This window comes from Bos grunniens, chromosome 2 (genome assembly GCF_055505025.1).
Source record: "Bos grunniens cultivar Pamir isolate PY7600 chromosome 2, Bosgru_T2T1.0, whole genome shotgun sequence".
Taxonomy (NCBI): Eukaryota; Metazoa; Chordata; class Mammalia; order Artiodactyla; family Bovidae; genus Bos; species Bos grunniens.
In genome coordinates this window covers 15,707,891-15,731,673 of record NC_141166.1, presented here as the reverse complement: position 1 = coordinate 15,731,673, position 23,783 = coordinate 15,707,891, and the positions used below count along the sequence as shown (strand labels likewise).

Sequence of the window (23,783 nt, the reverse complement as noted above, 5' to 3'; positions counted from 1 at the left end):
GTCACTCAGAGTCAGACACGACTGAGCGACTTCACTTTCACTTTTCACTTTCATGCACTGGAGAAGGAAATGGCAACCCACTCCAGCATTCTTGCCTGGAGAATCCCAGGGACAGGGGAACCTGGTGGGCTGCTGTCTATGGGGTCGCAGTGTCGGACACGACTGAAGCCACTTAGCAGCAGCAGTCTTAGAAAAAGCCCCTGAGAGATGTTAGCTATTATCACAGTAATATTACTAGTTATGCAGGCCACTTTAAAACACTGCTTTAATTGAGTAGAAAATGTAAACATTTTAGAATTTTATTACTATACATTTTATTGTGACCTCAAGAATTTTAACTTACACATAAGTGGTCACAGAAAAGATCTGACTGGTTTCATCATATATGTATACACAGAGAGAGTGACCATTTCAGAACCACAGTGTACCTGAGGATAGCAAACTAGCCAACTAATTAGTTACTCTAACTAGTTTTTGTGGGTCTCACCCTAAGGAAGAGTAATTTTCTAGTAACAATTTTTGCCATTTTCCCATTACAAATACTACCTCATTAACTACGCTCTGACTTTATTTTTTGGGGCTCCAAAATCACTGCAGATGGTGACTGCAGCCATGAAATTAAAAGATGCTTACTCCTTGGAAACAAAGGTATGACCAACCTAGACAGCATATTAAAAAGCAAAGACATTACTTTACCAACAAAGGTCCGTCTAGTCAAAGCTATGGTTTTTCCAGTAGTCATGTATGGATGTGAGACTTGGACTATAAAGAAAGCTGAGTGCCAAAGAATTGATGCTTTTGAACCGTGGTGTTGGAGAAGACTCTTGAGAGTCCCTTGGACTGCAAGGAGATCCAACCAGTCCATCCTAAAGGAGATCAGTCCTGAGTGTTCATTGGAAGGACTGATGTTGAAGCTGCAACTCCAATACTTTGGCCACCTGCTTTCGAAGAGCTAACTCATTTGAAAAGACCCTGATGCTGGGAAAGATTGAAGGCGGGAAGAGAAGCCGACGACAGAGGATGAGATGGTTGGATGGCATCACTGACTCAATGGACATGAATTTGAGTAAACTCCTGGAGTTGGTGATGGACAGGGAGGCCTGGCATGTTGCAGTCCATGGGGTCACAAAGAGTCGGACACAACTGAGCTACTGAACTAAACTGATAAACCAGGGTGTGTTATTCAGATTTTTTTTTTCAGCTTCATTAAGATAGAACTGACAAATAAATCTGTAAGATATTAAAGTGTACATTATGGTATCTGATATACATTGTAAAAGGATTCCTCCTACCTAGTTAATTAATGCATGCTGATTTGCTGAGTTGTGTCTGACTCTTTGTGACCCCATGAACTGCAGCCCACCTGGCTCCTCTGTTCATGGGATTTTCCAGGCAAGAATATTGGAGTGGATTGCCATTTCCTCCTTCAGGGCATCTTCCCGACCCAGGGATAGAACCTGTGTCTCTTGCATCTCCTGCAGTGGCAGGCAGATTCTTGACCACTGCACCATCTTTACCCTTTCTTTTTTTTGGTGAGAACATTTAAGTTCTGCTCCCTTAGCAAATTTCAATTGTATAATACAGTGTTATCAACTATAGTCTCTATGTTATACATTAGATCCTCAGAACTTATTCATCTTATAGCTGAAAATTTTGTGCCTTTTTAGCAATCTCACCCTATTTTCCCCACCCTCCGGTCCCTGACTACTTTTCTACTCTGTTCTATGAGTTGGAGTTTTCAGATTTCATGTATAAGTGATAACACACAGTATTTGTCTTTCTCCACCTAGCTTAATTCACTTAGCATATTATTTTTTGGGTCCATCCATGTTGTCACACATGACAGGATTTCTTTTTTGTCATGACCGAATATTATCCCATTATATATAAACCACATTTTATTTATCCATTCGTCCATTAACAGACACTTAGACACTTATTTAAAATTTAGATTGTTTTTAAAATGTTATCAGAGAGGAGACTTCATGAGAATGAGATCAGTACTCTGTAAGATTTGAAAATTGGAAGTTTAAAATTTTAATGTTTAGGCTTAGAATGCTATTCTAATGTACTTATTAAGAAGGTCTTAGATGAAATTATGGCCTGGTTTGGTGTGAAGTGTATTCTGCGTTTAAAAAAAAAAGTGTATTCTGATGATAAAAAAAGATTTTGGAATAAAGCTCCCCCCGCAATATGCTGAAATTATAAGAACGCTGTGTTTCACCTTATCCAACAACCAGTGAGACAGAGGGCCCTGAAGCCAATACAAAGGTGTTTGCTGTACCTTTGACAGTTCAGATACTGCAGAAAGTCCAGGACTCAAGAGCAATGGAGATTTACTGAAGAGTTAGAAAAACAATGGAAAGAAAGAAACTTCATGCTTTGATGCAATTACTACTTTTACACTGTTCTGAAAATCATACAGCTATATATATTTTTGGGCTTCCCTGATAGTTTGGTTGGTAAAGAATCCACTTGCAATGCAGGAGACCCCGGTTCAATCCTTGGGTTGGGAAGATCCCTGGAGAAGGAAACAGCTACCCACTCCAGTATTCTGGAGAATCCCATGGACTGTATAGTCCATGGGGCCCGAAAAGAGTCGGACACGACTGAGCAACTTTCACCATCATATATATTTTGTTCTTTTTTTAAAAAAATATTATTTTTTGGCTGTGTCAGGTCTTAGCTGCAACACTTGGGATCTTTAGTTTTGGCATGAAAACTCAGCTGTGGCATGTGGGATCTAGTGCCCTGGGCAGGGATGGAACTTGGGTCCCTTGCATTGAATGTGCAGAGTCTTAGCCACTGGACCACCAGGCAAGTCTCTCTTTCCCTTTTTTTAAAGAAAAATATTTTTTATTTTCATGAGAACAGATATTCTGAAATGTGAAACATATTCATTCAATATCTATTTATTGAGCACCTGCTCAATGCCAGGCAATCCCTGGCCCTGGGAATACAACCCTGATGATATATCAAAGATCAGTGCCCTACAAGGCCTCAGTGTCTATCAGCAGAGAGAGAAAGAAAGTACTCCTAGGAGAAGGAAACTATAAAACCAAGGAAGCAAATGACTCTGCCTGGCAGTGTCCACATGCATGCATGCCAAGTCGCCTCAGTCATGTCCAACTCTTTGCGACCGTATGGACTGTAGCCTGCCAGGCTCCTCTGTCCATGGGATTCCCCAGGCAAGAATACTGGAGTGGGTTGCGATGCCCTTCTCCAGGAGATCTTCCTGATCCAGGGATTGAACCCATGTCTCTTAAGTCTCCTGCACTGGCAGGAGGGTTCTTTACCACTAGTGCCACCTAAGAAGCCAGTCCACAAAAGCTTCCAAAAGGCAGTAACAGTCGAGTCTTGAAGGATGAATAAAAATTCATAATGGAGAAGAGGACAAAGGGCATTCTAGACAGAAGCCCAAAGGGCAGAGGCATAGCAAGTATTAAAAAGCATGACCTCTTCAAAAAAGTTTGCTGTGGCTAGAGACTCAGGGTCTGTGAAGGGACAGTGGGAGATGAACAGAGAACAGTATGTAGGTGCCAGCTCCTGAAACCCCTCCACTTCTGTGGGTCTGGACATTTTTGAAGGATTTTAAGAAGAATGACATGGTTATAGGTCTACCAATGACTAGCTATGTGACTTAGTCAAGTTACTTAACCCTAAGTACCAGTTTCCTTTTTGTAAAATGGAGATACTGACTGTTAAGAGGCACTAAGGAAGTCTGTTGAGAGGATTAAGTAAGATAATAGCAAAGATAAGTAAGATTAACAGCAATAAGAAATAAAGACAAACAACAATGAGCATGTGAAGATATGTTTAGCATCAGGAGTCATTAAGGAAATGCAAGTAAAAGTCATAGTGAGATATGACTTCACACCCATTAGGCTGACTACTATAAACACACACACACACACACACACAGGAAAATAACAAGTGTTGGCCAGGATGTGTAGAAATCAGAACCTTCACGTACTGCCAGTTGGAATGTAAAATGGTACACCCATTTTGGAAAACAGCCTGGTAGTTCCTAAATGATTAAACATAGAGTTACCACAAGACTGCAATTCCACTCCCAGGTTTATGTTTATGTTTAAGAGAAATGAAACTATATATGCCCATAGAAATTTGTATACAAATGTTTATAGCAGCATTATTCATAACAGTGAAAGGGTAGAAACAACGCAATGTCCATCAACATTTGGGAAATGGACAAACAAAATGTGGTAGATCCACTCAATGGAAAGTTATTCAGCCATTAAAAAGGAATGAAAAACTGATTTCCTATTTGCTACCACATGGATGAAACTTAAAAACTTCAAGCTAAGCAAAAGAAGCCGGTCACAAGACACCATATATTTTATGATTTCTTTTATATGAAATATCCAGCATGGGCAGGTGAGAGACAGAGAGTAGGTTAGTGTTGTCAGGGGCTATTAATGGATGTGCGGTTTCTTTATGCAGTAAAGTGTTCTATGATTACAGAGTAGTGATGGCTGCATAACTTTGTGATACACTAAAAAACACTGAATTGTACACTTTAAAAGGTGAATTTTATGGTATATGAGTTATATCTTCATAAAAGTAAATAGCTAATATTTGAAGGTTTACTAAGCACAGTAGTAAGCATTTTACACCCATTATCTTATTTCAGTTCTCACAACAGCCTCATGAAATAAGTGCTACTGTGATTCACATGGTATAGATCAAGAAACAGAGGCACAGAGGAATAAAAACAAAATCTTCTCCAAGACTGCACATGAAGCAAGGGAACAGACTGGAATTCAGGCTGACTGACCCCAAACCAGCACTCTTTTAAGTCCTGCATTTTTTCTGACCATAATGTATGCAAAATGCCTAGCAAGCAGGTGGGTGTGTGTGTGCTCATTCATGTCCAGCTCTTTGAAACCCCATGGATCAGGCTACTCTGTCCGTGGGATTTCCCAGGCAGGAATACTGGAGTGGGTTGCTATTTCCTTCTCCAGGGGATCTTTCCAACCCAGGGATGGAACCAGTGTCTCTTGCCTCTCCTGAACTGGCAGGAGAGGCATGATTTCTTTACCATTAGCACCACCTGGGAAGCCTAGCATGCCATCTGTTGTTGTTCAGTAGCCAAGTCGTGTCTGACTCTTTGCGACCCCATGGACTGCAGGACGCCAGGCCTCCCTGTCCCTCACCATCTCCCGGAGTTTGCCCAAGTTCATGACAATTGAATCAATGATGCCATCCAACCACCCCATCCTCTGTCACCCTCTTCTCCTTCTGCCTTCAATCTTTCCCAGCATCAAGGTCTTTTCCAATGAGTCGGCTTTTCACATCAGGTGGCCAAAGTATTGGAGCTTCAGCTTCAGCATCAGCCCTTGCAATGCATATTGTATTCAGGGTTGATTTCCTTTAAGATTGACTAGTTTGATCTCCTTGCTGTCCAGGGGACTCTCGAGAGTCTTCTTCAGCATGACAGTTCAAAAACATCAATTCTTCGGTGCTCTGTCTTCTTTACGGTCCAGCTCTCACATCCATACGTGACTACTGGAAGAACCATAGCTTCGACTAGACGGACGTTTGTCAGCAAAGTGATATCTTTGCTTCTTAAAATCCTATGGCTCACCATGCAGTTAGGGCTCAAGAATTATTAGGTATTATTGTTATGATGAGCCAGTTTGTATACCCTGAAAAAAAAACCCAAAACAGCCTGGAGAAATAGTGGGAGAGGCAGGGCCAGGGAGATTAATTTAAAGGGTTAATGCAGTTGTCAAAGTAAGAAATGGTGAGGAACTAAATTAAGGCATAGAGACTGAAAAACAGAAGCGATATACAGGAATTTTTCCAAGAAAATAGGAATTGTCCTATAAATTGGGGTAGTTATAACTCGATATACTAATATTTACACCTACAAAGCATTAACGTAACTTGTATTCATAATTGTACTTTTTTTTTTTTTTTTTTTGCCAGTTTGCTTGTTTTATTGATGCCTGGATGCTCAGGCCTTGACCGCATATTCCCGGAGTGGGAACAGCCACTCTTTCCACCACTGCTTCTTGGTCTTCAGGTTCTGTTCATGCTTGGTGCATGGCTCGTGTTTTCTTGGGTCACAGATCAGAGGCTTCTTACCCTTACAGATTTCCCGAGCTTCTCTTTCTGAGTCTGGTTAATGACGGTGAGTACACTGGCAATGGATTTAAAAACGAGAATCTTGGAGAGTTTGGAAGCCTCACTGCCTGTCACTTTAGCCACACGCAGCTAGGATAGCTCCACCTTCAGGTCTTCCAACTTTTTCAGCAGCTCCTCATTCTTCTTGCCACGAAGGTCTTGAGCCTTTATCTTGGCCATGGCTGTATAGTCTGCCTCTGCAGCCTTCTCAGAGGGAAAGAGCCATAATTGTATTCCTGAGTCATCAGGAAAGGTTTAGGTTATTCTCAAAGTATGTGATTAAGTCATGGAAATGGGTAATATGTTTCAAATTTTCTTTTTAGTAGATTGACCTTATAAGTTGAAACAGCTAGTTATACTAGTTCATGCAGACAGTCAAAATTCAATTGAGGACTTCCATGATGGTCCAGTGGTTGGGAATCCACCTGCCACAACATGGGTTCAGTCTCTGGCCCGGGGAGATTTCACATACAACTAGAGAGTAGCCCCCGCTTGCCACAATTACAGAAAACTCACACACAGCAAGAGAGACCCAGCGCAGCCAAAAATAAATATGTAAAAATGAAATTTGAAACATTTTAAATATCTGTAAGAGTTTAATCTATAACAGTCCTAAGAATATTAAAGAATTAATGATTCCCACCAAGTTCAAGATCTTTAAAGGTGGATGAAAAAGACAATATACATATTTTAGGAATCATTAAGTTAAAAAGAATTGATGCTTTTGAACTGTGGTGTTGGAGAAGACTCTTGAGAGTCCCTTGGACTGCAAGGAGATCCAACCAGTGTATCCTAAAGGAGATCAGTCCTGGGTGTTCTTTGGAAGGACTGATGCTGAAGCTGAAAGTCCAATACTTTGGCCACCTCATGCGAAGAGTTGACTCATTGGAAAAGACTCTGATGCTGTGAGGGATTGGGGGCAGGAGGAGAAGGGTACGAGAGGATGAGATGGCTGGATGGCATCACCGACTCGATGGACAAGAGTTTGGGTGAACTCCGGGAGTTGGTGATGGACAGGGAGGCCTGGTGTGCTGCGATTAATGGGGTCGCAAAGATTCAGACACGACTGAATGACTGAACTGAAGTTAAAAAGTCTTTGGAATAGAAGGAATAGACATGCATTTCCACAAGTAAAGGAAAGATTTAGGTAACAAATATAACTCTTATTACAGTTGTGGGCTAGAAGACCATCTTTTTAAAGGTGTGTGTGTGCTCAGTCATGACTGACTCTTTGTGACCCCACGGACTGTGGCTGCCAGGCTCCTCTGTCTGTGGAACATTGGTAAGAATACTGGAGTGGGATGCCATTTCCTCCTCCAGGGATCAAACCTGCATCTCCTGTGTCTCTGGCATTGGCAGGTGTGTTCTTTACCACTGAAACACCAGGGAAGCCCCCTTTAAAGGTACATAGCTATTAATTAAGATTTTAATGTATCACCAATACAAAGGTCACAAATACAAAGTTCAGTCTCCTTAGGATAAATCCCTGGGCCATGAGAAACTTCAGCAAACTGGCGTGGTAATTGTATGGATACATATCTTTTAACCCTGTAAATTAGAATTAAGAAATTGCAATCAGAATTAAATATAAAAATGTTAAGAAAATAAAAACTATATTTGAGGAAAGTCTCAATGAGAAGATGGCATTTAAAGTAAAGTCCAAAGATGGTAAGAGAGTTATTCAGCTATCTGGAGGAAGGCTGTTCCAGGCAGATGGAACAGCAAATGCAAAGGCTCTGAAGAGAAGCAGGCAAGGAGGTTGGAGAAACAGCAAGAGCTGGGGAGGACTTCCCTGGCAGTCCGGTGGTTAAGACTCAGTGCTCCCAATGTAGGGGGTATGGGTTGGATCCCGAGTCAGGGAGCTAAAAAAATTTTAGAAAATGGAGGGCTGGGGAGAGTAATGAAAGATGGAGTCAGAGAGGAACAACAGATTGTGGGGCAGTAGGACATCATGGGGCTCCCCTTGTGGCTCAGCTGGTAAAGAATCTCCCTGCAATGCGCGAGACCTGGGTTCAGTCCCTGGGTTGGGAAGATCCCCTGGAGAAGGGAAAGGCTACCCACTCCAGTATTCTGGCCTGGAGAATTCCAAGGACTGTATAGTCCATGGGGTCGCAAAGAGTCGGGCACGACTGAGCGACTTTCACAGGACATCATGGGACCAGTTCCTGTAGGACTTGGTAGACTCTTTAGGGCCTTGGGCTTTTGGTCTGATTAAGACGGGGAGCCACTGAGGATGAGGAGCCATTGACCAATTCTAAGCAAAAAAGTGACAAGAACTTTCCTCAAGGGGATCAAAACACTCGCACCAAATTCTTTAATTATTATAAACAGGTCACTGAAAAGGTTGAGCCTATTAGACATAAATTCCATTTTATCTAGAAAATAAGATTTAAATGATACAGGATGAATCAAGTATTACCCTATCTGACAAAGTTTGGGGGCTCAAATCATCATCAAGAGCAGAGCTGGTGATTTCAAGGCTGCAAGATAAGTTCTGGCAGGCTGCTCTCTTTCATGGGGAATTCACAACTTGAAAGAAGCCAAGGTACTCATGATGCCTCGGTCTAATATTTCACAGCCTAACCCAAACATGCCCATTTGGCCGAGGGTGGCAGGTTAGATTCTCACTTCCCATTTACCATTTGTGTGGCCAGGGGGACTCCCAGGACTAAAGGTATCTGATTCCTGGTTATAGTCTGCCTGACAGCCCTTCAGTGAAGGGCTCTTGCTCCAGGGGTCCCACAAACTCAAGCCTTATCTGAGACTCGGGGAAGATTAGAGAGGAAGTTTTGAGCCTGAGGTTTATTCTGCTGAGGATTTTAGACTTGTTTCTGATAAGATCGGTTAAGGTTTTTAAGAGCATGGGAACGATATGACTTGCTTACTTAAAGACTCTGGAGGTGACTTCAGGAGGAAATGAAGAGCAAGAACAGGAGGCAAGGGCGCTGGAAGCCTGCCACTGTTCACCTCTTGGCTTAACATTTAAATGCTTAATGCGTTTCCCCACCTAGAAAGTGGAAAAACCACCGGCCTGACTGGATGGTTGTTTTATGTGAAAAAAAGTGAAACAATTCATATAGGCGAAAGCACTCCATTTACTAAAGTTCTGCAAATATAAATGCTTATTAAGAACAGAAGTAATACTGACGTGTGTAGTTTAAAAGCCCAATAGGTGAGAATCTACCGCTTGCAAACCCATTTTGGACTAAGCCTAACATAAGGTTATATGTCTACTATATTTTAATTTAAAAAGAAAAACGAAAGCCGGGGCCGGGGTGGGGGGGCGGGGAGAACCGCCTTTGCAAGATACAGAACCTGGCTACTGGCACAATCAATAATAAATAAGCGCATTTGAAGGCGAAGGTGTCAAACCGCTATTAACTTACAAAAGATGCCGTCTACATAGGCAGAAGGTGCATATGTGTGAGTCCGTCATAAAACAGTAATTACAGCACAATATTAGTTAGGTATAGTAAGTCTGCTTGGGTTCTAAGCCCGGATCTGTCGCGTCACGATATAAAACCAAAGGATGGAAGATGTACGGAGAAACTCGGACTCCTGGCCGCAAGTGACAAGCCCCAGACCTTGGCCGCCCCTTCCGGCGGGCCACCCATCACTGGCCGCGCAGCCCGAGCCCCGCCGGCCGCCGACCCTCCGGGAGTCTGCGGCGCCCGACGGCTCCAGACACGCCCGGCACCGGCCCCGCGCCGCCTTCCCGCCACCGCCGCCAGGAGGCTCCGCGCGCCTTCCCGCCTTTCCCCGCGCCACGGCCGGGCTGGGCCGGGCGGCCAGGCGGGCGCGGCGCTCGGCGGGGGCGGTCGGGCGGGCGCGGGCGGCGACGGCGCGGCCATTGTCCCGCAGCCCCTCCCGGGCGCGCAGGCGGACAGGGCCGGGCGGCAGGGCGGGCGCGGCGGCCGCGCAGTCCGGGAACCGGTGCGCCCCGCCGCCGCCCGCCTCTCCTCGCCGGCCACCGCCGCCAGGCCAGGTCCTCGGCGCCGGCCGCCCGGCCGCGCCTCCTTTGTGACCGTCTCCAGCCCCTCAGAGCCGGCGCGCCACCGCCGCTGCGCCCGGGGCTGCAAATGGCGCCCGCTCGCCTCTGCGCCTCCCGCCGCTCTCCCAGCCCGGGGACGTCTGGGGGCGCAGCGCCCGGGCCGTATCCCGCCGCCCCCGCCCGGGGAGCAAAGCCCGCGGCGCCTTCGCCCGCGCCGCCGCCCGCAGCGAGGCTTGCGGGCCCGTGCGAGGCTGCCCCGACGCCCCGCCCGCCCTCCGCCCGCGCGGCGCGCAGCCACTTACCGCGGGCCGCGGCGCAACGGCGGGTCGCGCGCGCGGGCTGGGGGGAAGATTCCCGGTTCTCGGCGGGGGAAATTCCCCCTTTCGAAGCCGTTCCTTTGCGCCCCAAAACAAGTAGCCCCAACGTGAGAGAAACAAAAGGTATTTGCTGACGTGGGCGTTGGACAGAAACGCCCGAGGGCTGGGGACACAATTAAAGGGGCAACGCACAGATTTCAGGCACCAACCAGCAGCTTCGCCCACTCCCCCTGCCCTTCCCTACACCCCGCTGCACGCTCCAGAGGCACTGGGGTGCCCAGATCCCCGAGCAGTTGACTACGGAATCATTATTTAGTCAGGAGCTTAAATTTTAAATTGTACTTTACGTTGGGAAAGGCGCCTCCGGAGGGCAGAAGGGCTGGATTTCTAGGATCTGGGGAATTTGGTTTAGGAAAGAGGGAGGGACTTAGGCGTGCCCACAATTACTGTATAAGTACATGTGACATTATTGTACTTAAGTTTAGCAGCGTCAAATGGAAGAGATCTGTACAGAATTTTTCCTTTTATTGAGGCACTCATTTTAGTCGGGGATACCTTTTCTAAATCTCTACAGGTCACAAGCATTGCATTTTCTTTGAAGAGGCTAACCCAAGAAGCTGAGATAAGAGAAAATAATTCTTGGTTAAGTTCAAAGAAAATAAAAAACTAGTAAGAATAGCAGATTTTGTGTTTTCAAATACAAAAATTCATTGTAGATCAAGTCAGTCTTCTGACATATTTATGTCCCTAATATTCAGAGTCAGGCATCAGATTATGTACTTGCTAAAATCTTTATAATCACTGAATTTTCATTGTTACTATAGAAACAATTTTATAAATTAGTTTTCTAGTTCCTTATGTTGGAGTAAAGTACTGAAAAGTTCTGATATAGTAAAACAAGACTCAGAATTTCAAAATATTTAGTCTTTGATGGACTTCTCTTTTATGTCATATTCAGTTATAGTGGACAAAGTTTGTTACTTTGGTTTCATCATAATTAATTATGTGCTTTGAGGACCATATTCTCTACTAGAAGGGCTTCCTTAGTGGCACCGTGGTAAAGAATATGCCTACCAATGCAGGGGATGTAGTTTTGATCCCTGGGTGGGGAAGATACCCTGGAGAAAGAAATGACAACCCACTCCAGTATTCTTGCCTAGGCAATCTCATGGACAGGGGAGCCTGGCAAGCTACAGTTCATAGGATACAAAACACAACTATCTCTTAATGTCACCTCGTATTACTCTCCAGTTATTTTGCTATTTAGTTCCATTTCCTCACATCATTCTGCACAGATCATTAAAACTGTGTTTGAAAACCATTAGGTATCAGGAATGTTGAATGTACTCAGACTATTTTACTAGCATCCCCATTGATAATTCTCCTAGAAAGACCTGGACATTGTTACAGCAAAAGATTTTTTGTTTTTTTTTTAGCTTTAATTGAAACATGCAAAAGAGTTCTACAAACTTGGTCCTCAGCAGAGCACATCAGATTAGTGACAAACTCTTTGTTGCAAGGAAGAAATCAGTTCAGTTCAGTTCAGTCGCTCAGTTGTGTCCAACTCTTTGTGACCCCATGAATCACAGCACGCCAGGCCTCCCTGTCCATCACCAACTCCAGGAGTTTACCCCAACTTATGTCCATTGAGTCAGTGATGCCATCCAGCCATCTCATCCTCTGTCTTCCCCTTCTCCTCCTGCCCCCAATCCCTCACAGCATCAGGGTCTTTTCCAATGAGTCAACTCTTCCCATGAGGTGGCCAAAGTATTGGAGTTTCAGCTTCAGCATCAGTCCTTCCAATGAACACCCAGGACTGCTCTCATTTAGGATAGACTGGTTGGATCTCCTTTCAGTCCAAGGGACTCTCAAGAGTCTTCTCCAGCACCACAGTTCAAAAGCATCAATTCTTCAGCACTCAGCTTTCTTTACAGTCCAATTCTCATATCCATACATGACCACTGGAAAAACCATAGCCTTGACTAGATGGACCTTTGTTGGCAAAGTAATGTCTCTGCTTTTTAATATGCTATCTAGGTTGGTCATAACTTTCCTTCCAAGGAGTAAGCGTCTTTTAATTTCATGGCTGCAATCACCATCTGCAGTGATTTTGGAGTCCCAAAAAATAAAGTCTGACACTGTTTCCACTGTTTCCCCATCTATTTCCCAGGAAGTGATGGGACCAGATGCCATGATCTTTGTTTTCTGAATGTTGAGCTTTAAGCCAACTTTTTCACTCTCCTCTTTCACTTTCATCAAGAGGCTTTTTAGTTCCTCTTCACTTTCTGCCATAAAGGTGGTATCATCTGCATACCTGAGGTTATTGATATTTCTCCCAGCAATCTTGATTCTAGCTTGTGCTTCTTCCAACCCAGAGTTTCTCATGATGTACTCTGCATAGAAGTTAAATAAGCAGGGTGACAATATACAGCCTTGACGTACTCCTTTTCCTATTTGGAACCAGTCTGTTGTTCCATGTCCAGTTCTAACTGTTGCTTCCTGACCTGCTATAGGTTTCTCAAGAGGCAGGTCAGGTGATCTGGTATTCCCATCGCTTTCAGAATTCTCCACAGTTTATTTTGATCCACACAAAGGCCAAGGAAGAAATAGTAAGAGTTTTTTCCCTCAACTTCCCCCTCTAGCTTCTGAAACTCTTTTATATAGTTGGAGAATTCCTTACATAATGAGCAATTGGTGGGAGGTTGAATTGGCCATCTGCAACAAAATCTGGAAATGCCAGTGGTTTGCTTTCCCAGAATCTTTTGTGGTTAAGACAATGGACATGGTCTACACTTTGATAGTCAGATGCACCCTCCAGGGACTTTGAAGAGGGAGTTGTAAGAAGCAGGAAAACTCAAACAATCTTTTCTAGCCGTGGTGACAGTTGCAGCAAGACAGTATCTCCAAGGTGTCCAGTACCAGTGCTATCAGTGGGGCCAGCTGCCATGGAGAAATGTTGGTATCCTCACCAGGCCAGTTCTTATGGTATGACATGGCTGTTGTTTCTGCCTGGTTAACATAGGCTCCAACCCCTGTGCTTTGCTCTTCCTGTGAATCTATGGACTTTTAATGATTCACTTCTGTTTAAATCAGTCAAGGCCAGTCTTGACTGGCCTTGCAACTAAGAACCCTACCTGGTACAAAATATGAAAAAGCATTTGGACATATAGCCATATAGCTTTTTACAACAGATGAAATTGTTGGAGGTAAAATGTCTTCCCTCTTGTATAGATAGATGGGAATTAAAACCATAGATATAATAGAGAGAGAGCCTATGAAGTAAGAAGAGGAGAAACTCAGAACCAAACATCACCAACTTCATCATCTAGTGGCTGGCTAGAGGAAAGTGAAACTGTGATTGAGTCTTAAGAATTGACTAGAGTGAAAGGAAGAGATGTGGGATAGTGTGGTACTGTAAAAACTAGAAGAGAGTAATTCAAGAAGGAAGAACTGAACAGTAGTGTTCAATACATCTCTTCACAGTCCAAGAGAAAATATCTATTAGACTTAACAACTTGGAAATCATTAATTTCAGAGACGACTGTTAAGCTTGATTTAAGGGAGCAAATTCCAGATGATCGGACTATGTGCGGATGGAGAAATTGAGATGGTGAGAATAGGCAGTTCTTGAGAGATTTGGTCACAAAAGTGATATTCCAATTACTATTTCTGTGTTACATGCCAGCCCAAACTTCGAGGCATACATCAAAAGACTTTGATTATGCTCATGGATTCCATGGGTCAAGAATTTGACTAGTCACAGCAGAGATGGCTTGTCTCTGTTCCACAATGTCTGGAGTCTAACTGGGAAGACTCTTGTGGCTGAGAGTGATTTGAACTGCTTGAAACTGGAATCATCTGGAGGTTTCTTCATTCACAGATCTAGTATCTAGGCTGGTGTAGTCAAAGTTCGGCCTCTATACCCTGGTACTGAGTTGAACCTCAGAGACAAAATGTTGGGTAAAGTATAAAAGAACAGACTTTATTGCTTTGCTAGGCAAAAGGGACCACAGAGGGAAAATGCCCTCAAAACTGTATGTCCCGACCTGGAAGGGATAGTGAGGAGTTCTGTAGTGTATGTTAGTCACTCAGTCGTGTCCAACTCTGTGTGACCCCATACACTGCAGCCCACCAGGCTCCTCTGTCCATGGGATTTTCCAGGCAAGGATACTGGAGTGCTTTGCCAATTCCTTCTCCAGGAGATCTTCCCAAACCAGGGATCGAATCCAGGTCTCCTGCACTGCAGGCAGATTCTTTACTTACTGAGCTAATGCTGACTTTAAAAAATGCACAACATGAGTCTCAAGTTTCATGTGGGGGAAAAATGAGGACTGCAACCCAGAAGACAGCATTTCAGATAACTCTGAGAAACTGCCTCGAGGAGGGAAGAGGAAGAGCTAAGATATATAGGAGTTTTCTAACAAAGGGCAGGTAGTCAGAAACATCAAAAGATTACTGTTAATTAAAGAAACCAGATATGTCACGTTAAGGAATTTAGTGCTTTTCTATATATGGGAAGATGCAAGAGTCTGGGCTAACTGAAATTATTCCTTTAATATTCACCACAGCTATCTGCAGTCAGCATCCTATATTTTCACACCCTGAGTTTCCTCAGGGCTCAGCATAGGAAGTGGCTCTAGTCTGCAGGCTACTCTGTGTGTGTTGTGTGTGAGTCATTCAGTTGTGTCCAACCCTTTGTGATCCCATGGACTGTAACTCACCAGGCTCCTCTATTTATGAAATTTTCCGGGCAAGAATACTGGAGTGGGTATCCTAGCCTTTCTCCAAGGAAATCTTCTCAACCCAGGAATCGAACTGGGGTCTCCTGCATTGCAGGCAGATTCATTACCAGCTGAGCTACCAGGGAAGTCCGTTAAATAAGATAGTAATATGTATAGCTCAAAGAAGAAAGGGAGAAAAAGTAGTGAAAGACCAATAATAGTCTATAATCAATATTGTTACTTGTAGAGAATAGAATCCACTCTGGGTAGTTTAAACAGAAGGGACATTATTAGACAACATTAGATGGCTGGTGAATCTCTAGGTGGTCCAGGGAATCATGTTTCGTTGCTGAAAGTTTAGAACATTCATAACCAGGGGAAACTGCCAGCTACATCACCTGGCTATAGTCATAGAACTGTCAGTGCTGCCGCTTCCTGATACTATGACATTAGAAGTAGAAATGGCAGTCACTGCCAGAGCTGCCCCAGAAGAACCAAGTGCCTTCAGACTGCATGCAAGAAGAGCTGATCTACCCATGGGCATATCTTCTGCCTCACATTTCTCATTTCCTCCTTTCCAGACTCATGTGGATGCATCTGTTTGAACTATATAGCTTCAGGGGAGTCAGAAATGTAGTCTTCAGCATTCCAGCCTATGCAGTAGAGGAAGGCACACTAGAAGGGGATTGGAAAGTAGTGAACCAATACACATTTTGTATACTAGTTATTCATACAACCTTTCCATACTTAAACAAACACCAATAGCAATGAAATGTTCCCACTTAATACAACTCACTTGTCATTATAGGAAAAAAGTTTCTCACCTTGTCTGTGAAAGGGAATACTCAGTGTTTCATCAGGAACTTCATCAATCCCTAGGAAATGTTCATATCTTATCTGCACAGTCATAATATGATTTTCTGTAATCAAGAAAGAAAATGGGTATAGCTAATACAATCCTTATTTCTGAAACTGGTCACAAGGCAATAATTAATCACTTCTTTCATCTATTCTCTATTCTGTGTTCCATATGTCATAATATCTTTTGTCTCTTACAATCTTTTTTTCCTTAAATCTATTACATTGGATATTAGGGATTACTTCTTCTGGATTCTTTTAGTTCAAAAATACCTGTCATAGATTTTTCTATCTTATTTTAAACCATTCCTTTTTTAAAAAAATAATATGCCTTGGTAAACCATATTGTTGGATTTTTAACTGGTCTGAGAGTCTGGGCCTTTTAGTTTTGAATTTAATGCAATCGTATTCATTGTATTTACAGTTAAATTAGGATTTGCTTCTGTCATTTTAAAAATTCATTTCCATCATAGTTTACTATAGGATATTGAATATAGTTTCCTATGCTATACAATTTTATTATTTACTATCATATTATTTTATGTTTTATTTATTTATAGCTCTGAGCAGGAGCTTTAAGAGGCATCTTATGTTTCCACCAACTTTCTTGTTCCACTCTGCTGCAAGACTTGTTCAGTTACTCAGTCGTGTCCGACTCTAACAACCCCTTTGACTGCAGCACACCAGGCTTCCCTGTCCTTCAGCATCTCCTGGAGCTTGCTCAAACTCTTGTCCATTGAGTCAGTGATGCCATCCAGTCATCTCATCCTCTGTCATCCCCTTTTCCTCCTGCCTTCACTCTTTCCCAACATCAGGGTCTTTTCCAATGAGTTGGCATTTGAATGGTGGCCAAAGTGTTGAAGGTCCAGCTTCAGCATCAGTCCTTCCAATAAATATTCAGGACTGATTTCCTTTAGGATGGACTGGTTGGACCTCCTTGCTGTCCAAGTGATTCTCAAGAGTCTTCTCCAACACCACAGTTCAAAAGCATCAGTTCTTCAGGGCTCAGCTTTCCTTTTGGTCCAACTCTGACATCCATACATGACTATTGGAAAAACCATAGCTCCGACTATACAGACCTTTGTTGGCAAAGTAATGTCTTTGCTTTTTAATACACTGTCTAGGTTTGTCATAGCTTTTCTTTCAAGGAGCAAGCATCTTTTAATTTCACCTTTTAAAGTCTCCATCTGGAGTGATTTGGGAACCCAGGAAAATAAAGTCTGTCACTGCTTCCTTTGTTTCCCTGTGTATTTGCCATGAAGGTATGGGACTGAATGCCATGATCTTTGTTTTTTCAATGTTGAGTTTTAAGCCAGCTTTTTCCCTCTCCTCTTTCACCTTCATCAAGAGGCTCTTCAGTTCCTCTTCACTTTCTGCCATAACTGTGGTGTCATCTGCATATCTCAGGTCATTGATATTTTTCCTGATGATCTTGATTCCAGCTTGTGATTCATCCAGCCTGGCATTTTTTATGAAGTACTCTGCATAAAAGTTAAATAAGCCGAGTGATAATATTCAGCCTTGATGTACTCCTTTCCCAATTTGGAATCAAGTCCATTGTTCCATGTCTGGTTCTAACTATTGCTTCATGACCTGCATACAGTTTTCTCAGGAGGCAGGTAAGGTGGTCTGGTATTCCCATCTTTCAGAATTTTCCACAGTTTGTTGTGACCCACAAAGTCAAAGACTTTAGCATAGTCAATGAAGCAAAATTAGATGTTTTTCTGAAATTCCCTTGCTTTTTCTATGATCCATTGGATTTTGATGATTTGATCTCTGGTTCCTCTGCCTTTTCTAAATCCAGCTTGAACATCTGGAAGTTCTTGGTTCACATACTGTTGAAACCTAGCTTGAAGAATTTTGAACATGACCTTGCTAGCATGTGAAATGAGTGCAATTTTGTGGTAGTTTGAACATTCTTGGCATTGCCTTTCTTTGGGATTGGAATGAAAACTGACCTTTTCTAGTCCTATGGCCACTGATGAGTTTTCCAAATTTGCTGGCATATTGAGAGCAGCACTTTCACAGCATCATCTTTTAGGATTTGAAATAGCTCAACTGGAATTCCATCACCTCCACTAGCTTTGTTTGTAGTGATGCTTCCTAAGGCCCACTTGATTTCACACTTGCAGGATGTCTGGCTCTAGGTGAGTGATCACACCATCATGGTTATCTGGGTTGTTAAGAGCTCTTTTGTTTAGTTCTTCAGTGTATTCTTGCCAGCTCTTCTTACTATCTTCTGCTTCTGTTAGGTCCGTACCATTTCTGTCCTTTATTGTGCCCATCTTTGCATGAAATGTTCCCTTAGTATCTCTAATTTGCTTGAAGAGAACTCTAGTCTTTCCCATTCTATTGTTTTCCTCTATTTGCATTGTTCACTTAAGGAAGGTTTTCTTATCTCTCCTTGCTATTCTTTGGAACTCTGATTCAGATAGACACATCTTTCCTTTTCTCCTTTTCCTTTTGCTTGTCTTCTTTTCTTAGCTATTTGTAAGAGCTCCTCAGACAACCATTTTGCCTTTTTGCATTTCTTTTTCTTGGAGATGGTTTTGATCACTGCCTCCTGTACAATGTTACCAACTTCTGTCCATAGTTCTTCAGGCCCTCTGTCTATCAGATCTAATCCCTTGAATCTATTTGTCCCTTTCACTATATAATAAGGGATTTGATTTAGGCCATACCTGAATGGCCTAGTGGTTTTCCCTACTTTCTTCAATTTAAGAATCTGAATTTGACAATAAGGAGTTCATGATCTGAGCCACAATCAGCTCCCTGTCTTGTTTTTGCTAACTGTATAGAACTTCGACTGCAAAGAATATGATCAATCTGATTTTGATACTGACCATCAAGTGATGTCCATGTGTAGAGTCATCATCTCTTGTGTTGTTGGAAGAAGATGTTTGCTATGACTAGTGTGTTCTCTTGGCAAAACTCTGTTAGCCTTTGCCCTTCTTCGTTTTGTACTCCAAGGCCAAACTTGCCTGTTATGCCAAGTATCTCTTGACTTTCCACTTTTGCAGTCCAGTCCTCTATGAAGAAAAGGACTTTTTTTTTTTTGGTGTTAATTCTAGAAAGTCTTGTAGGTCTTCATAGAACCATCCAGCTTCAGCTTCTTCAGATTAGTGGTTGGGGCAGAGACTTGGATTACTTGAATGGTTTGCCTTGGAAATGAACTGAGATCATTCTGTTGATTTTGAGATTGTACCCAAATACTGCATTTCAGACTCTTTTGTTGACTAGAAGGTCTACTCCATTTCTTCTGAGGCATTCTTGCCCACAGTAGTAGATATAATGGTCATCTAAATTAAATTCTCCCATTCTCATCCATTTTAGTTCATTGATCCCTAAAATGTTGATATTCACTCTTGCCATCTCCTGTTTGACCACTTCCAGTTTACCTTGATTCACGGACCTAACATTCCAGGTTCCTATGCGATATTATTTCACAGCATTGGACTTTACTTTCACCACCAGACGCATCCACAACTGAGCATTGTTTCTGCTTTGGCTCAGCCTTTTCATTCCTTCTGGAGCTAATTCTCTGCTCTTCTGTAGTGGCATATTGGGCACCTACTGACCTGGGGACAGGGGCTTTGGCAGCAGCGGTCCTGGGAGGTGCAGTGTGTGGCATAAGTCCTCTTAGAGGAGGTCGCCATTAGCCCCAACATAGAGCCGCCAAGCAGGTGACCCACAAACTAGAGAACAATTATACCAAAGAAGTCCTTGCACTGTTGCAAAAGTTATAGTGCCCACAACAGATTTCCCAACCCGGGGGTCCAAGAAAGGGACTGAGAAACCCCAGGGAATTTGACTTTGAAGGCCAGTGGGATTTGATTACAGAACTCCCACAGGACTGGGGAAACAGAGACTCTTGAGGGGCAAAAACAAACCTTGTGTGCACTAGGACCCAGGAGAAAGGAGCAGTGACCTCACGAGAGACTGAGACAGACTTGCCTGTGAGGGCTCAGGAGTCTCCTGCAGAGGCATGGATCAACAGTGGCCTGCATAGGGTTAGGAACACTGACTGCAGCAGTCCTGGGAGACGAGGTATGCTGGCATAAGTCCTTTTGGAGGAGGTCACCATTACTCCTACGGCCAAACTACAGGGAGGGAACACAGCCTTACCCATCAGCAGAAAACTGGATAAAGATTTACTGAGCATGGCCTTTCCCACCCAGTTTTTCCCACAGCCAGTCCCTCCCATCAGGAAGCTTCCAGAAGCCTCTTATCCTCATCCATCAGAGGGCAGACAGAATGAAAACCACAATCACAGATTGTGATCAAATTGATCACATGGACCACAGCCTTGTCTAACTCAATGAAACTATGAGCCATACTGTGTAGGGCCGCCCAAGATGGACAGGTCATGGTAGTGAGTTCTGATAAAACGTGATCCACTGAAGAAGGGAATGACAAACCACTTCAGCATTCTTGCCTTGAGATTCCCATGAACAGTATGAAAAGGCTGCAAGACTAGTGTGCCCCAAATAGGGGCTGTTCTTACAGCCCAGCCTATGCCTTAGAGTGAAACGCACAGAACCACAGAAGCTGACTTGCAATCACCAACATACAATAAGCAATAAAATACTTGTTGGTTGTTGTAAACCATGTGTTGGCAAACTACAATCCATGAGCCAAATCCAGTCTATTGTCTTTGTAAGGCTTAGATTTTTTTCTTCATTTTTGAAAGGTTGAAAAGTAATCAAAACATGTATATGTGGTCAATTAATTTATGACAAAGGAGCCAAGAATATAAACTGGAGAAAGGACTGTCTCTTTAATAAATGGTGTTGGGAAAACTGGACAGCCACATGCAAAAAAATGAAAATAGACCACTATCTTATACCATACACAAAAATCAGCTCAAAATGGATTAAAGACTTCAATGTAAGACCTGACACCATAAAATTCCTAGAAGAAAACTCTTCAGCAGTAAGCTCCTTGACATACGTCTTGGTGATGATTTTTTGGATTTGACACCAAAAGCAAAGGCCACAAAAGCAAAAATCAACAAATGGGACCACATCAAACTAAAAATTTCTGCATAGCAGAGGAAACAATGAACAAAATGAAAAGGCAACCTACTGAATGAGAGAAAATATTTGCATATGATTAAAGAAGTCATACAACTGAATAGCAAAAAAATGAACACTCTGATTTTAAAATGAGCAGAGGATCTGCATATACATTTTTAAAAAGAAGACACACAAATGGCCAACGGTATATGAAAGGTGCTCAGCATCACTATCATCAGGGAAATGCAAATCAAAACTTACATCTGTTAGAATGGCTGTTCTCAAAAAGACAAGAGATGAGTTTGGGTGAGGATGTAGAGGAAAGAGAGCCACTGTATGCTGTTAGTGGGAATGTAAGTTGGTCTGCCCATTATGGAAAACAATATGGCAGCTCCTCAAAAATCTAAAAATAGTACTACAATATGATACAGTATCTGAAGGAAACAGAAACACTAGACAAAAGATACATGCACCCTCATGGTCATTTGCTGCATTATTTACAATAGTCAAGGCAAGGAAGCAAACTAAATGTTCATCTATGGATGAATGAATAAAAGAAAATGTAGGGACTTCTCTGGTGGTCCAGTGGTTAACAGTCTTCCTGGCAACGCAGGGAACACGTGTTCAATCCCTGGTCTGGGCAGATTCCATATGCCACAGGGCAACTAAGCCCATGCACCACATCTACTGAGCCCATGTTCTAGAGCCAGTGCTCCTCACAAGAGAAACTACTGCAATGAGAAGCCCGCGAACCACAACAAAGAGTAGCCCCCACTCTCTGCAACTAGAGAAAGCCAAAATAAATAAATAAAATAAAAAGAAGTATTCAACTTTAAGGGTTTTCCAGGTGGCACAGTGGTAAAGAATCCGCCTGCCAATGCAGGAGACATAGGTTCGATCCCTGGGTCGGGAAGACCTCTGGAGTAGGAAATGGCAACCTGCTCCAGTATTCTTGCCTGGAAAACTCCATGGCGAGAGGAGCCTGGCAGACTAAAGTCCATGGGGTCACAAAGAGTTGAACACGACTGAGCAACTAGCACACACGCATACATTTCACTTAAAAAAAAGAGAAAAAAGAAAACATAGTATACATATACAGTGGAATATTATTTGGTCACAAAAAGAATAAAATTTTGTCATTTGCAACAATATGGATGACCCTGAGGGCATAATCATGCTAAGTGAAATAAGTCAGAGGATATGTAAATACTGTATGATCTCACTTATATGTGGAATCTAAGCAAAACAAAACAAAACAAAACAAATGAGCTCATAGACACAGAGAACAGATTGGTGGTTGCCAGAGGCAGGGAGGTGGGGAATGGGCAAAACAGGTGACCCCCCAGAGGTCCGGGCTTTCCTCATAGCTCAGTTGGTAAACCATCTGTCTGCAAAGCAGGAGACCCAGGTTCAACTCCTGGGTTGGGAAGATCCCCTGGAGAAGGAAATGGCAACCCACTCCAGTATTCTTGCCTGGAAAATCCCACAGAAAGAGGAGCCTGGCAGGCTATAGTCCACAGGATCGCAAGAGTCGGACACAACTTAGGGACTAAACCACCACCACCACTACCCCAGAGGTCCAAACTTATAATTATAAAATAAATAAGTTACAAGGATGTAATGACAGTATGGTGACTATAGTTAACAATACTGCGTTGTACATTTGAAAGTGGCTAAGAAAGTAGATCTTAAACATTCTCATCACAAGGGAAAAAATTTGTCTAGCTATGCATGGTGACGGATATTAACTAGGCTTATTGGGATGATCCTTTCACAGTATATACAAATACCAAATCATTATGTTGTATACTCTAACATAATATTATATGTCAATTGTATCTGGAAAAAAAGTAATTAAAAGAAGAAGAATATTTTGTGACATGTGAAAACTATATGAAGTTCAAACTTTAGTGTTCATATAATATGGTCCGAACATGGTCACACTATCCATCTACATATGTTTCTGGCTGCTTAAATGCCTCAAGGGCAGAGCTGAGGAGCTGCAACTGAGACCCTATGTCCCACAAAGTCCAAAACATTGACTGTCCAGCCCTTCATGCAAAAAATTTTCCAGCCTCTGTTGTAAGCTACAGAGATATTGAAGTTGGTTGTAACCTCAGCAAAAATGACTAATATAGTCAAATAGAGGTTAAGGGGAGAGAGGGGACTAGCTCTGGAGAAGGACTGCCAGGCACCACTGACTACTCTGGATCATTCCCATGTGCTGTCGCGGTGGACACGCAGCCCTTCTGAGCTTTTACCTTGCCGCGCTTCCAGAGAAGCAGCACTGGCATGAAGTGGTCTCTTAGCTTGTAATTCCTTAGCCTTGGGTATTTGGAAGACAGACTGGCAGAGAGAATACCCTCCTGCTGCAGTCAGCCCACGCTACCATCTCTAATCTCTCATCAGGATGTGGCACTGCCTTGGCACTTCATATTAGTCGGTCTATAGCCTGGATTCTTGCTCTTGGCACTGCAGCCTGCTCCTGTTAAAAAATACCTTTATTTTTCTGGGCCCAACTCAAAGTTTACGGTCCTTTGGGTTACTTGGCAGAAGGATCAGAGCAACATCCACCTGTGCTATATGATGCCTCCAAAATTCATACTCGTACAAGTGAGCCTCAGCCCCTTCTTCTCCTTCTCCTTCCCTCTCCATCCTCTCTCATCCTCCTCCCCTTCCTTTTTCTTATTCTCCTTTTTTTTTCTATTTAAAAGCACATTTATTACTTGAATGT

The 23,783-nt window shown here is 42.9% G+C and overlaps 3 protein-coding genes and 1 pseudogene across 4 annotated transcripts in view; 2 read left to right on the top strand and 2 right to left on the bottom strand.

Moving 5' to 3' along the window:
- ZBTB8A (zinc finger and BTB domain containing 8A) overlaps positions 1–10,579 on the bottom strand; it is a 58,405-nt gene extending 47,826 nt beyond the window's left edge. Inside the window, exon 1 of the mRNA XM_086334423.1 lies at positions 10,441–10,579. The gene's annotated coding sequence lies outside the window, so the exon portion shown is untranslated. The remainder of the gene's footprint in view (positions 1–10,440) is intronic.
- Positions 1,309–9,048, bottom strand: LOC147377619 (large ribosomal subunit protein uL29 pseudogene; annotated as a pseudogene). The gene has a single exon (XR_015139685.1). The product of XR_015139685.1 is annotated as a large ribosomal subunit protein uL29 pseudogene (transcript).
- Positions 9,628–10,171, top strand: LOC147377618 (uncharacterized). The gene has a single exon (XM_086334461.1). It carries the CDS (start codon positions 9,677–9,679, stop codon positions 10,169–10,171), a length of 495 nt encoding a protein of 164 aa, XP_086190587.1. The 5' UTR covers positions 9,628–9,676.
- On the top strand, positions 9,843–22,130 carry LOC147377616 (uncharacterized). Its single transcript, XM_086334471.1, has one exon. It carries the CDS (start codon positions 10,227–10,229, stop codon positions 10,587–10,589), a length of 363 nt encoding a protein of 120 aa, XP_086190597.1. The 5' UTR covers positions 9,843–10,226; the 3' UTR covers positions 10,590–22,130.
- Positions 22,131–23,783: the final 1,653 nt, after the last annotated feature.